This window comes from Somniosus microcephalus, chromosome 3 (genome assembly GCF_052327205.1).
Source record: "Somniosus microcephalus isolate GS21.2 chromosome 3, FLI_Smic_1.0, whole genome shotgun sequence".
Lineage (NCBI taxonomy): Eukaryota > Metazoa > Chordata > Chondrichthyes > Squaliformes > Somniosidae > Somniosus > Somniosus microcephalus.
The window spans coordinates 157,816,850-157,832,740 of NC_140989.1; the positions used below are offsets into that span (position 1 = coordinate 157,816,850).

General features: G+C 46.2%; 1 protein-coding gene across 11 annotated transcripts in view; it reads left to right on the forward strand.

Annotated features, from left to right (window-relative positions):
* cfap61 (cilia and flagella associated protein 61) overlaps positions 1-15,891 on the forward strand; it is a 383,529-nt gene that overhangs the window by 179,118 nt on the left and 188,520 nt on the right. For all 11 annotated transcript variants that reach the window (XM_085981775.1, XM_085981777.1, XM_085981776.1 and 8 more), the window contains one exon: positions 10,724-10,851. In XM_085981775.1, the coding sequence (XP_085837901.1) occupies positions 10,724-10,851 (128 nt within the window). The remainder of the gene's footprint in view (positions 1-10,723; positions 10,852-15,891) is intronic.

The window sequence follows — 15,891 nt, forward strand, 5'->3', positions numbered from 1 at the left end:
TATATTTAAATACAATTTTATGAGGAACATATAATTCAGTCAGGTGGCATTAGCCAAAGGAAGGAATGAGAATTAACTGAAGAAATAAGTGCTTTAAAAAAAACTAAAGAACAGATGAGTAAATTGAATGGTACACATAAAAAGGGATAAAGAGAAACAGAATCTTGTAAAACCAAAGAAATATAACATCATTCTGATCGCGTCAGCGATCAGGTTTGATCATTCCTTTGAGTGCCATATTCAGTACATTGTGCTAATGGGTCTTTGAAATAAGGTGTGTTCTGGGACCAATCCACCTAATCCTATACTCTCTGAGGCCAATTAGTTTATGCCTTGCTCAACTGCGAGGAGCAGTGATTACTGAAGCATGACAGCTGTAGCCTTCAGGGAGTTGTGTAATGTCCTTGAAATCATCATGTTCTGTTCCTCAATCTATTGTGTTGTGTTTAAGTCATCCATGGGGGAAGAAATGCTGAAGTGCCTCTCTATTTTTATTCAGGAGCAACAACATATTAAAATTACAAATTATGATATCTTTGATAAATATCATGAAATTCCTGCAGCACGTCAACATTCCAAGTGCAAATACATTTTATATTATGGTGTACATAAAATTTATTTCAATAAATTTAGTATGATAATACTTCAGTTGTCGATATCCATATGTAAACATTCTGCATCAACAAAACTGGATTTCCCCGAGAGCCATTGAGAGCACCAAGATGGACCCAAGACTGAAAAAATGAAGCACAAAGCTAAAATTGTATTACTGGCACCAGACAGTGATTTGGTGCTGTTTTCTGATTATTGATAATCTTGTACATTGCAATAGCATCAAGTAGAAAAAAGTTGCTTTGGCATTAATATTCATTTAGGAGTGTTAGTGCTGAGTCACACTTTTTGATGTGGGCTTAACTCAGTACGTATTATTGGTGGATCCAGTCAACTTAAGTGAGTCTGTCATGTTCCAATATTAGTAAGAGTTTAAACTATGCATGGTCTAGGTGACACTTAGACCAGGCTAATGTATCATGCTGGTTTTGTCATATAATAGAATTCCTAATGCACAATATATGTACATTATTGGTGCATTACCATACATCATCAAACATTACTAATGCATATTAGCAACATTGCTGGTTTGTGTCAGGAGTCAAATGAAAATATTTGAATTCTATCACATATCTGTAGTGTTCTAATTGAACACTAAAGGAATTTTAGCATTCGTACATTTTTTGTGTAAAACATACTGTATATCTCAGTATGGGGCAATGCCCCAACATCCATTTGTGAGATGCAAAAGGATAAAAGGTGCCACTTGTTAGCGAATCTTAACAGAGTTCATTTTGGAGGGAACCACTAACTGGAATCCAAAGTGAAAGGACTGGCATGAAGGAAAAAAAAGAATTGACGCAGAAGTGATAAAACTAATGGCCAGGATTTTGCAGTCAGCAGCGAAGGAACGACACCCGCTGTTCAGCTTGCTGACAGCTGCCCACAAAGTTTTCTCGGGCTTTTGAGTGGAGACTTGCTCTAATCCAGTGTCTGATCAAGTGCGGCGCCCTGTACAGGGCATCTGTGAGCAGGAAAAGAAAAAGCGAGACTCTTCAACCAATCGGATTGAAGAATCCTCACTGAGACGGGCAGAGTCTTACCTTGTGGTTCAGTGCTGAGTCTATTGGTGAGGACTGTTACAGCGCACCCTGTGGAGGAGCAGAGTATCTCTGACAACAACTTCCGCATTTGCGCGTTTAACTGCACATGTGCAAACGCCAGAAGTTGGTGTCCGATTTACTCCATTATAACGATGAGCACTCTTAGACTCACCGTTATTCCTACCGCAAAATCCAGTCCAATAGTTTATTCAAATCAGCTGATAAATACTACAAGTAACTATTCCTGTGCTGTCTCCTCAATATACACATAGGGGCCGATTTTCCCGCAGGTGTGGGGAATTGTCGGGTTCCCCGAATGTCGGGGTTCCCACACGAATGTAAATGGGTCTGCCAGATTGATGCAATTTTCCCTCAATTGGCCAATTCATTTCCAGCGTGTGGGCATCCTTGCTAATTGGCTATTTCCAGTCAGAAAGCCCCACAGTATGATGTCATCATTCATGGTGCTTTTAAAGTCTGCAGCAAGCATTGCAACCTCTGCAGGCTTCCATACGAACCACACAGGATGGCAGAGGAGCCTGCAGCAGCTGTGGCCAGTGCCAGACCCCGAGCTGCCGTCAAATTCGACGAGGCTTCACTGCAGGCATTATTGGATGGGGTGAGGGCCCACAGGGAGGTCCTCTTCCCTAGGTCAGGGAGGAAGAGGCCTCCCACTGAGACCAAGGCTGCATGGATGCAGGTGGCAGCAGATGTGAACTCTCTGGGAGTCACCAGAAAAACATGGATGCAGTGCAGGAAGCGATTCCATGACCTTCACCGTACAGGAAAAGTAAGTATGAAGTTTCCATCACCCTCAACCTGATCCCCATTGCCTATCCCCAACAGCACTCAGCTTCAGCACTCTCTTCCTCCACATCCTACTTCACAGTCACATCCATGCACCCTTACCCATTCCCTCTCTCTCTATGCTCACATTCACATAACTATTCCACCATGCAGCCCTCACACTGCCTCTCACTCTGATGCTTTGAACACAACTGACAACACACAGGGAGGGCCCTTTGTCTTGCAGCCTCACACCATCTTTGTCTCCCTCTAAGTATCTATGCTATGCAATCTCTACACTCACTCCTGCACTCTCACTCAAACTCCACTTGTCTCCCTCATTGCAGGAAAAGAGAGCTCACAACAACAGAGAGCGAGCCAGGACTGGAGGAGGACCACCCTCAATAGCCCACCTGACCCCCTGGGAGGAAGGAGTGCGGTAGATTGTCGGGGCTGATGTGGCTGCGGAAGCTGGGGAAGGAGAGACAGGGGCAGGCCTGCAAGCTGGTGACGGAATAGTTTTCCATCTCTCTTATTGACATAGCATGAGTCGCTGTTACGATTCTGAAGCTACATCATTTGCACTTATGAGCATCTGCAAAATCCAATGTGCATGTAGCCTTGGCATCACATCTCTAACTCTTTCCTTTACTCCACCACAGGACCATCCAGAGCCCCCGTCCCCACTGTGGAGGAGGAAGAGGCTGTGCATCCAGACTCCTCAGAGGAAGCTCCAACCTCTGAGGGCGCAACGTCAGCAGAAGTAAGCGCACCCAGCACCAGCGCAGACACTCACACCTCGGGGGGACCTTCGGGACATAGAGTAGTGTTGTCACCTGGTGTTTCACAGGTCACAAGTGAGCATCAGCAGACTGTGGAGACAGGGACAGCAGTGGAGAGTCCTCGTCGGAGGGCGCAGGCCTCTGCCAGCTCAGCTCAGCTGCATGTCGACCCTCTGCCTCTGGGTCCATCCGCAAGAGAAGAGGTGATGGATCTCCATGCACAGATGCAGGAGTCTCTGGCAGGTTTTGTCTCCAGGGTCGCTGCGAGTGTGGAGCGAATGGAGGAGTCCATAGCGAACATGAGCAGAGCCTTAGTGGAGTCATTGGTGCATGAACGCATCACCACGGAAAGGATGGCTACCTCCGTGGTAAGGCTGGCTGCCGCCGAGGAGAGGAGGGCTACGGCCGAGGAGAGGAGGGCTACGGCCGAGGAGAGGAGGGCTACGGCCATGGAGGAGCTTAGTCGCCAGAGTATGGAAAACATGGTGTGCTCAGAATAGAATGACATCTCTTGAGGAGCGATGAGCATCTATTGAGCACTGAAAGCAGACCTTCATGGAAGTCCTTCTGAGCAGGACTTCCAGTGCAGATACGGGTCCCCATGGCCCCCCTGATGTGCAGCAAGGTGCTCTCCAACCACTTGCAGGTGCTGAGGGGGACCTGACCCATGAGAGGGAGGTTGTTGGCACACCTCAAGGAAGTGGGGCTCCTCTTCACGCGCTCACACTTCCATGCCACTGCAGAGCCCTCAGTCAGAGCCCCACCGGAGGCCACACCCAAGTGAGATAGGCGTCTCAACCCCTGCACAGCCGCAGGAGCAGCAGACTGCTGGTGAGCCCTCACAGGCTCGCCACCCCAGAGGACGCCCGCCAAAGGTGTCGAGACAGGAGCAGCAGGAAAGTGAGCAAGGGGCCTCCACATCTGCTGAAGCCACAGGGGTACCACTACGTAGGAGCATGCGTAAGAGAAAAATAAAGCACCGCTAATCACAAGGGTAGTCACTTGGGTGAAAAGTTTTGTATATAGTTTTAATGTCCTCAGTATTTTGTGCATTAAAAATCTGATGGCAACTGCTGCAGTTGTGGCGTCTGTCATTTGGCGAATGGGGATTTCACATAGAGGCCTTAGGATTACTTGCAGTTGTCAGCAAGCTGGTCAAATAGGTAGAAATGCGCAGGGATTGGCCATTGTCCATGCTCAGGTAAGAAGCAGCGAGGCTACAGTGTTCGATGTCCCAGGCTAAGCAAATCTGGACAGGATGAGTGCGTTCCTTGCATTCTGCTCAGCAATGTTCTCACACACTGGTGCCGTTGGCTGATGGGCCTCTGCAGGATGGTCGTTTTCGGCCTCCTCCTCCTCCTCCTCCTCCTCCTCCTCCTCAGCATCATTCTCATCCGAGGCGGCTCTGTGAGGAGCCTCTTGGTCCTGCGGAATCTGCAAGCCACGACGCTGTGCCATGTTGTGAAGTACACAGCAAACCATGACGATTTTGGAGACCCTGGCTGCGGAGTACTGTAGGGCTCCACCTGATCTATCCAGGCATCTGAAGTGCATCTTCAGCAATCCGATGGTTTGCTCGATAATGCATCTGGTGGAAATGTGGCTGGAGTTGTAGAGCTTCTCAGCTTCGTTGGCTGGTCTCCTCAATGGCGTCATTAGCCAAGTCCGCAGGGGATATCCCTTGTCTCCAAGTAGCCATCCCCGAAGTTCGTCTGGCGGACTGAATAGTGGAGGCACAGTAGACTGGCGCAGTATGAGGGAGTCATGGCAGCTGCCAGGGTACTTGGTACAAACATGCAAAATCTCCTTCTTGTGGTCACACACCAGCTGAACGTTAAGGGAGTGGAAGCCCTTGCGGTTGACAAAAACTCCTGGATTGCGATGGGGTGCCCTAAGGGCCACATGTGTGCAGTCAATGATGCCCTGCACCCTTGGAAAGTCTGCCAGCTGAGCTAATCCAACCGCTCGCGCCCTCACACTTGCGCGATCCCTGGTGAAATGGATGTGATTGTGCGCGAGGGTAAAGAGGGCATCGGTTCCCTGCGTGATGCAAGTGTGTGCAGCCGACTGGGAGATGCCGCTGATGTCTGCTGCTGATCCCTGGAAGGAGCCTGAGGCAAAAACGTTGAGTGCGGTGGTGACTTTGATGGCCACCGGTAAGGAGTGTCGACCTGGTGCTCTGGGCTCCAGGTCTTGTTGCAGCATTGCGCAGATGTCAGTCACTACCCCTCGCGAAAGTCGGAGCCGCCTTTGGCACTGCTGCTCAGTCATGTTGAGGTAGCTCACCCTGTGTCTATAGACCCTGTTTGGGGGGTATCTCCTGCGCCGACGGCCTTCCATGCGCTGGCCCCTTCTAGCCTGTGCTGCCTCAGGTGGGTGAGCCGCAGCCTGTCGCTCCTGCTGCTGCTGCTGTTGTTGCTGGATCTGCTGCTGCCTCCTCTGCTGTTGGAGATCCTCTAATGCCAAGAAGGGGAGGAAAAAAAGGCCTCCCATGCTTCTGGTAGGTGCCTCAGTTGAGGAAGAGGGTGGCGAGAGAGGCTTCCCAGGAGCTCACACTGGAGAAGTGTGTGAGGCTCCAACCTTCCACAGCTGTGCCTAAGCCTTGAACAGGTTGCCCCAAGCCTGAAACAACAAGGTCCTGCAACCTACAAATGCTGTCTGAGTAAATCTCTTCTTTCCTGATTGACCTGCAGCCGAAAGTAAGCCAGCCGATATTGTTCACGCCAGGTTTCATCAGCGGGGTTCCCACCAGGCGTGTTTAGCGTGGGAAAAGGCTGAAAATAGCAAGGGCCCCTTAAAATGGCATTATAGATGCCAATTATTGGTGATTAGGCTCCCGACGACCAGTCCCGCCAGCTGTGGGCGGGACTGATTCGGGTCAGATTGAAACGCTGGGGTGAAAGTCGGACGGGGCGGGGAATCAGGCGGGGGGGGGGGGTGTTGCAACCCCCTATTTTTGCGATTTTGTTTTTTTTTTTTGTTTGTTTGTTTTTTGGTATTTGCTACAGAAAGCAAAGGTAGATGGTCTAATTGGCTTTCTGCTGTTCCATGCTTTCTTGTGTTCTTTTTCACAATTTGATTTTATATGTGTTCCTAAATAAGTGGCAGCCACTTTTTTTGACAACAGCGTGGTAGAGAAATACTAAAGACCGGGTGTTGCAGATTTGTATAAATTATTTTAAACTTGCATTTGTAAGTTCCTTTTCTTCTCCCTCTATAGTTTCTGACCTGCACCATTTCCTGACTACTACATTTCTCTACAACCAACATTAGTCTAACTACTTTAGAATGTTGTTTGTGTTTCTCTCCTTTTTTGAATGTCTGAATTTTATCTCTGAATGATGTTCTCCATTCCTATAGAAATGGAACTCTGAAAAATATTAACCAGAGCCTTCTTCATTTCCTCAATCATTTGTTGAGAATGTCTAAATTATTTGGGCATCCATGCAGATATTTTCTGGACCCAGTCTGTAAATTACCTTTCTAAATACTTCAGTAGTTAATGAGTTAAAGATTCTTCACTGTGGGACTAATGTATACTCATTGAATATGTGTAGGCTGTTTAATATTAAATGATTTGTTTGGAGCTACCAATGTGATAAGCTTTTTATAAATATTTTAAGAAGCAGTTAAAGAAAGAACAAACTTGCATTTATATAGTCCCTTTCATGATCTTGGGACACTCCAAAGCACTTCACAGCCAATGAAGTACATTTGAAGTGTAGCCACTGTTGCAATGTACACATACTTGGCAGCCATTATGTGCACAGCAAGGTTCCACAAACAGCACTGAGATAAATGACCAGTTTGGTGGTTTTGGTTGAGAATGATAAATGCTGGGCGGGACAACGGAAGAAGTCCCTTGCTCTCTTTGAAATAATGCCACGGAATCTTTTATATCTGCCTGATATAATGTAATGTAATATAGGGAAATACTGCAACCAATTTGCACACAGCAAGGTCCCACAAACAGTAATGAGAAAGATAATCTGCTTTAGTGATGTTGGTTGAGGGATAAATTATTGGCCAGGACACCTCACAGCGCCAGGGACCCGGGTTCGAATCCGGCCTCGGGCGACTGTCTGTGTGGAGTTTGCACATTCTCCCCGTGTTTGCGTGGGTTTCCTCCGGGTGCTCCGGTTTCCTCCCACAGTCCAAAGATGTGCAGGTTAGGTTGATTGGCTATGATAAATTGACCCTTAGTGTTAGGGGGATTAAATACGTGGGGTTACAGGATAGGGTGGGATATGTGTTGGTGTAGGGGTTACGGGGATCGGGTGGGATATGTGTCGGTGCAGGCTCGATGGGCCGAAATGGCCTCTATCTGCACTGTGGGGTTTCTGTGATTCTGTGACTAGGAGATATCTCCCATGCTCTTCTTCAAATAGTGCCATGGAATATTTTATGTCCTTTTGAGAGGGGATACAGGGCCTCTGATCCAAAAGAAGGCACTTCCATCAGAGCAGCACTTCCTCAGTACTGCACTAAGTCTCAGCCGAGATTATGTGCCAAGTCCAGGTAACCCAGTCCTATTTGCAGTTATATTTCTTATTTGCCAGTTTGTCCTGTTTACATTTAGTGAACTTGGTGGTTTGAGAAGTGTTGTTCTTGGTGCTGTTGCCTCATTGGTGAACAAATTCTAAATCAAGCCCAAGATCTGTTCACATCCAGCAACTTCAGATATATGCAAATTAATAGGAACATTGATTTTATATGTGGTTCCTGAGGCCCATGGTACACACTTCTGCAGCTCATGAAGACAAATGGTTTGAATGTCCTGGTATAGGAGGACCAAGTTGAGATTTAATATCATAAGAATCTAATTGAGAAGGCTAGACTGCACAGCTGTTAGGACCTGGATACAAATACCTCTTGAGGTAATTATTGTCTCCTTGATCTGATGGCTCATAAAGGTACTAAAATTGCATGAGTTGAAACAGTCACAATCGATTTATAACACAAAACAGCCACTAATTAAGGTGCTAATATGGTAATGTTGCACAGAAAGACAAGTGTGTGGAATGGGATAGTCTACCTGATACAGTATAGAGTTACCGTTCTGAAACCAAAGTTTTCACAGTGAAATTGAAGTCCACTGTATCAGTGGCATAGAGTAACAACAACTTGCATACAGATTCTCAGTTTCAAAATTGGCTGAATTCCCATTTCCAAAATTCACAATCTTTATGGTTTGTTTTCAAACTTGTCACGGTTGAAGCACATTTAACCCGGTTTATCTCGCATCTGGCTGCTGCATAAATGCAAGCCACTTTGGGTTGCGTATTACTCATGGCATCACGGTGTTGTTGTGTGACGAATGGTGGCTTGCATATATATTGTAAAATATGCAAATATTTTAGATAAGTAGATGTAGTTGGACTGTGTTTCCAGAATCTCACAGAAGCTGTTTTCTGTATTTGCAACATTTAGAGAAGTTAGTCCAGCACAACCGAAGTATGAGTATGTGAGTTGTGGTTCACTAAATCATAAGCTGTGTAATGCAAAGTTGGTGAAGAAGTTGAACCTGAATTTTCAGATAGAGCTTTCAGAAATTGCAGTTTCATTCCGAATTTAGTTTTCAATTTATCAATGAGTCGCATATGATCACTTTTATGTTTATCAAAATGAAACGGGTTTTAAATTGACAGTCTAAATGTTGTTTATTTATTTTTCTGTCTAGCCTTTTCCATCAATATTTCAAAATGCTAGTTGGTTTTATTAGTATTGTAGGTGATATATGATCATGTGGAACACTGTGCATTCTGTTGGACAACAGACAGTTATTCACTGATCTATACCATGAAACAAATATAAGTCGCATGAAACTCAGTCTTTTCTGTGTCTCTTGTGATGCCATGATTCGCTATTTATAGTGAAATTATAATCTGTACTTGTAGATGGATTTATGATTTTGGTTTAAAGAATGAACAGCATAATTTTTGTTTTATATCTAGTGCACATCTGTGAAACTTCAAATTGTCATAAGTATAATAAAAAAGGAAGGAAGGCAGTCACTTCTTGCTGACCGAGAACTGGAAATTTGCAAGCAGCTCTCAATCTACAAAGTTGCAAGTTTGCAAGCACCTCCAAATTCCCTCACCAATAACAAATAACCTCTAATTGACCCCATAATGTTTTGTAATTAGATTTGGTAGCCTTAAAATAGAAAGTTAATCTCAGTTCCATATAAAAGAGCAAAATAATGGATTGTGCTTTATATGTTATAATACTCCTGCTGTTATAATTAGACTTGACTACACAACACCACAGGAGGCCCATTACTGTATTTAAAATAATACAGTTTTGCTCCATAATGGCTTAGCCCCCAGGCAACCACGTTGGGTGGTTGGTACTAAGCTATACAGATCAGAAGTTTCCAGACAGCAACTCTAGTCTGTGCTGAGTTATTTGATGTCAGTGGGAGCAGCAGTTTGCTCTGATTAGCCTCAGTGCTTCTGGGCTAGGAAGGTGAAATATCAACTAAGGTTGCTGTGACCTCTACTGGAAAGCGTGTGTGTTTGCGAAACAGAAATTCGGGTCGGAGGCTTCCTGCGGGTGCAAGCCTCCGACCTGCACTTACCTAGCGCGCCGGCCGTTGTGCTGTGGGCCCGCGTGGGATTCCGATCCTGGGCCTCCTCCAACTGCTGGCGCGCAGTGCTTGCGTATCCCAGGGGCGCAGTTAGTTCGAAGCGTCCCCTGGGATCACGTGGGCCATGGAAAGCCAATGGTAGCAGGGAATGCCCATTCATAAATTTGACAGGAAGAGCTGTCAAAACTATAAATACAATTCAGCCCCAAAACATAACTAAAACTTCAAATAAATTTTTTAAAAATCACATTTTTAAAATAACTATAAATTACATAAAATAACTATTTTAAACAATAATTTAAATTTTTGAAAAAATCAATTACAGTTTCTAACGAGGCTAAAAATAAACTTACCCTTCTTTAAAGTATCTAAAAATAATAAACCTGTGGAAAAAATGTTTTAATTTTACTTAATTCTCCACTTACCTTGTTAAAAGCAGGCCTTGCGACTGCTTTTTACAAGCGTAACTTCTGGAGACTTACCCTCCCAGAGAAAGCTGCAAAAAAAACGTAAGTTCCAGGCGCACGCGCTGCCTCTCCGGCACACGCGTTCGACCTGTAAACCCCTTCCTTTAAGGGAACAGAAGTTCCGGTCTCCCGCGCATGCGCAGTGCATGCATGAAACCGGCACTTTCGTTGGGCCTACGCGTGAGTACCCAGCGCGCACTCACCCGTGGGGACCCAAATTTCTGGGCCATCATGTAAGGACAAGATTGTGCTTGATTCGGATCCTGTTAATACTCGAGAAGTCTGACGAAATTTAGTGTCTAGGCTCACGCATTCTGAATAACCAGTTGGACCAAGTACCCAGTGAATCATATCCCAGAAAGAATTGGCAGTTTGAGGAGAAGATGAGAGAAAACTAGAGATAAAATTGTGCACTACTAATGATCTTTGTGCATTTCCTTTCAGCCAAAGTACGCTCTAAACCACATAAACCGAAAGTTGACCCTGGAGCCAAAAGTGACCGTCAATTCACGAATTGTGGTGGTTGGTTCATCGGAGGTTGGGATCTCCTTCCTAGAAACATTGGTCTTCTGGTAATATAATTCTGCATTTGTACAGGTTGTGATAATTGTACATAGGATAATAGTGGTGGAAATCTGCTATTGTAATAATGCTGTAATAATACTCTAAACTGCAAGAACATAGCTTGAATGGTTTCTAAATATTAGCAGAATCTTTTCATTAAATTCTTCCCTTAATCTCACTTATAGGCATTTTAGTTACTTATTTTTAATTTTTCTACCTTTTCTCTCCTCTTTTCTTGAACGTACTAACTATTGCTGGGGTATGGTTCCAGGGATGGTGTCCGCTTTCCACTACCTCAGTCAAGTGACCATTCTTCATCTATGGCCCTAGATAGTGAGTGCTGCCATGCTTGTTGACTTTGGATAGCATCATGCTGAGTCTGATTCCGTTTGCACACCTGCACTTTCCAGCAGCAGTCACCGGATAGCGATCATTAAAAAAACCTTACCAGACAATTTCTTCTCCCCTCCTTTACCCAGGCCTGCTGAGACCATTGTACACCTCCAACCGCTACCCCAGCTAAGATCAGTTAACTCAGCACACACTGACAGTTGAACCAGGGTCCTTTGGCTTGTATGACTTAGTGCTCAGAGCTCTCAACATTGGACAACTCCTCTGTGAAATTTTCAGTCTTGAGATGTCAATTCATGACAAAAGCATAAATATGGCTTAAGATAGCAAGCTGCATGGAATGGGAAGGTGACATTAATGAATTCGTCTTCCTTCCTGTTTCTTATCCTCTTAAGTCTTTTTCTCTCTTCCTGTTTTCACAACCCATCTCCTTGTTGGCTTTTCAAATATTTTCTCCTGCTTTTTCTGGTTGGAGACTGAAAGAAAGCCACAGACTGTTATGGTGTTATGACTATCCTAGCATTCATCGAAGCATTGAAAACCTTTATTAAAACTATGGGTCTGTAGTTTTAATAGAAGACTTTAACACTATAAATACTGGGATATGCTCACCTCTGCTTTCTCTTACTTTCCAGCCAGAGAAATGTAGGGAGGGAAATACCACAAAATTCGAAGTATAGCTCTTACACTTTGGACACTGCTAAACTTGGAGTATGGTGGGAGATTGTGAGGATACCACAAGACTGCTACCAAATACTTAGGAGTTGATAGCGGGAAAGTGATAGGGTTAATCTATTAAGCCATCGGGGATCTCCTTCTTGAATGTTTACCATTAAAAAATTAATTTGCTGCGAGAAATTGTATGTGTGAGATTTTTGGTCACAAGTCAACTGCACACCTGAGATATTGGTTTGCAGTAAAGACATAAATGTGGTTGACAGCAGCCTACTGATTCAGTCACATGGCTTGCTGGCCTGTCTGTACTTTAATCCAAGTTGACTCTCCTATTATCGCTGATGTGGCATCTCTAAGTCACTGATACTTAGTTATCGGAGCAAAGGAATCGCATTTCCTAGTAACTGCAGAAAGGATGAGTTCCAGATAATCACCAACTAAATCACCTGGAAGAAGTGGTCTCCTACAGGAAGGATAAGTATTGGCTATACTATAAAAACAACTGATGCAAAGCCATGCCCTAAAAGTTACAGCAAATTTTAGTAGCCTGCAGTAATACCATCCACATTCTGATGATTGCAAAGAACTGACTATCGTGTTAGTTATTTTATATCATCAAAATCATGAGTGGTGGGGGAAAGGGGACAGTGAGCTGCACTCCTTGCATGCGTTTGAATGCTATCTGTATTATCCAACTTTCCAACAATGTGACCGGGCAGTGAAAATCTGGCTCCTGTTTACATCATTGCGAAAATGCAGCCACGTTTATACTGCACTGTATAAACATGGGATTTATTTGTATGTACCTTACCCTCTTTTGCCTATCTCTTTTCTTCTACCGTTTACTTTTCCCCTCCATTTTTTCTTTTTCCTATTTCTCCTGTTTTTTTAAATCTTTTTTATGTTTATACATTCCCAGTCCAACTGGCTATGGTTACATGGCCAATATCACAGTTGTTCATTGTTTGCTCTCAGTCTAGCAACAGAATGGAAAATAAATAATTGCTTTATTTGTTTTGTTACTGTTCTCAGGGTGTTCTCTGAGCTCCCATGTTCTTCACTCTTGTCACACAAAGCGCAATTTAACTCTACCTGCCTGGCAGAAATCAGGCAGGTGGGCAGTTAAAATCACCCAAGTTACTCACTCGCCCAGGAGCTGCCAAGAACTGATAGGTTCTAATTTTCTCCACCCACTGAAAGCCGGCAACGCTCTTTTTAACATATGCATATCAGCTCCCAGTGACGTTATTGGGACCTTATTGCAATTTTTACTAGCGGGCCTGAGTGGGAAGCAGTGATGAGTTTCCCGCCAGGCCAGCCCAGTGGTGAAGTGGATCAAGGCCCAAAAAGGTGTTTTTCATGTTTTATTTATTTTCCTGGTGGGGTCAGGAGGAGAGTGCGCTTCTGGACTCCACAAGGAAAGGTTAGGCCTCCCCTGCTGTGATCTCGCCCTCCCCTCCTGATCGTGAGACCCCTGCGGGACGCCTGGAAACCAATGCTGTCACTTGCGTGCTGTCGGCAGACGGCCTCTGGGCCACACGATTTTCTGTCATGTCCTGCCTCCTTCACACCCTGAAGTTGGCCGGAGGGATATAAGTGAGGCTCATTCTGCCTCATAGCGGATAGGAAATTAAATCACCAGTGCGGTTTCCCGCCAGAAACATGAGGGGCAATTTTTCGGGGGGGTCAGCGGGCGCGTTTTGTGGTAGGGAACCCGCTTTCAACCCGCCTCCACATTAGTCTCCCAGATGTTGAGTCTGTCATCGCTGAACAGACCCGACACCAAGTGGCGGGGGAGGCAATTTAGATTATTAAGAGCTTGTTAACAGGCACTTAGAAACTATTTTAAGCTCATCTTTAGATTTTTAGAGCTTGTCAACGGCTTCCCCGCTGCTCAGGGATCACGTCAGGTAAGGAGGTCGGATAATAAACTCTGGATTACTGCCTGAGCCACGCGCAAATTGGCATAGGGTCAAGCAGATCAGAGAGTTAAATGCGTGGCTCAAAGAGTGGTGTGGGAAAATGGGGTTTCAATTCATGAGGCACTGGCACCAGTACTGGGGAATGAGGGAGCTGTTCCGTCGGGACGGGCTCCACTTAAACCAGGCTGAGACCAGCGTCCTGGCGAATCGAATAACTAGGGCTGTAGATAGGGCTTTAAACTAAAAAAGTGGGGGGTGGGGTCAGTGTGATGAAATATTCCATTCATCACTGCCTGTGACTGTGGTCAGTTTCAGTGTCATTTCCCTTCCCCCAGTCCTCATTGTATTGTTTATTGGAATGTGCTGGAATGTGCTGTGTGTGTAGGGCTCCGCCCATACCTGGTCCCTTTTGTAAGCTAGCTCAGTCTGGCCTCAGTCTCCAGAAGGAAGATACCTCTCTCTCTTACGTGTTACTTTCTAAGTTAATAAAAGCCTTGTTTTGTTTTGCTAACATCGAGTCTCGGAATTATTGAGGCACATCAATTTTATTAACTTATTTTTCAACACTATGGATCAACTCCTGAAACCCGAACGTTTGGATTTGGATCAACATGCTCCGGACGCATCAGCACGCTTCGGACACTGGTTTGAGTGTATGGAATTCTTCCTGGACAATTCCGCAGCCGTCAAAGACGCTACGGACACTGCGAGGATGAGACTCGGAATTCTGCGGAATTGGGTAAGCCACCGGGTTTACCCCCTCATCCAAGACGCCGATACGTACCTGGCCGCCTGCGACATCTTAAAGGCGCATTACCAGCAGCCTACGAATGAGGTGTATGCTAGACATCTGCTCGCTACTCGCGCACAGCGACCTGGGGAATCGGTGGAGGAGTTCCTAAGCACCCTGAAAATGCTTGGCAAAGACTGCAAGTGCCGAGATGTAAAAGCCGCAGTGTACACTGACGAGCTTGTTCGCGATGCCTTTATCACAGGCCTTAGCTCCACTTACATCCAGCAAAGACGGGGTTGGACCTGAAACAGGCTGCGGACACCGCGCGATCCCTGGATGTGGCCCAGAGAAACTCGGACGCCTACTCTTCAGCCCGCGCCGTCCACGCCGCCACGTGTGCACCGAGGGCGCCGCCATCTTGGAAGGCATCTTCTCCGCCCGGCAGCCCGACACCGGCGGGGCCCCGCTCTCCCCCCAGAAGCCCTACGACAGCCGCGACGCGTCAGGGACCCAACTGCTACTTCTGCGGGCAGCCAAAACACACCAGAAACCTGTGCCCGGCGAAAGGCACCACCTGCTTTAAGTGCGGTAAGAACGGGCACTTCGGGAAGGTGTGCAGAGGGAACCCCGCCGGAAAACCAACTGCCGGAAAACCCGCCACCGCCGCGTGTGCGCCGTGGGAGCGGCCATCTTGGACGCCATCTTGCCCGACCTCGTGGGGTCCGCCATCTTATGAGCAGACAGCGTGGACGCCATCTTGTATCGATCAGGGCCCTACAGTGGCATCGGTCACAGTGGACCAGACCAGGCCGCACCCGTTATCCAAATCAATGGTGGACATCGAGGGAAACGGGTGCCGGGTTAAATGTTTAATTGACAGTGGAAGCACGGAGAGTTTTATCCACCCTGAACTGGCACAGCAACTCTCCCTAAAGGTGGTCCCTGCTCGGTACCATCTCTATGGCTGATAAAACCCAGACATCGACCATTCTGGGTTACTGCACGGTACAATTGGGCGTTAACGGAACTGTATACGATAATTTTAAAGTATTAATCATGAAGAACCTATGTGCGAGCGTGATCTTGGGCCTGGATTTCCAGTGCAACCACCAAAGCATCACGCTCAAGTACGGTGGGTCCCAGCCGCCCCTCACGGTGTGCGGTCTGGCTACCCTGAAGGTAAAGCCGCCTTCGCTATTCGCGAACCTTACCCCTAACTGCCGGCCAATAGCGACCAAAAGCAGGAGGTACAGCTGGGAGGACAGGCGGTTTATCGCGACCGAGGTAGACAGGCTCCTGAAAGAGCGCATTATTGAACGCAGCAACAGCCCGTGGTGCGCCCAAGTGGTAGTGGTAAGGGGTAGCGA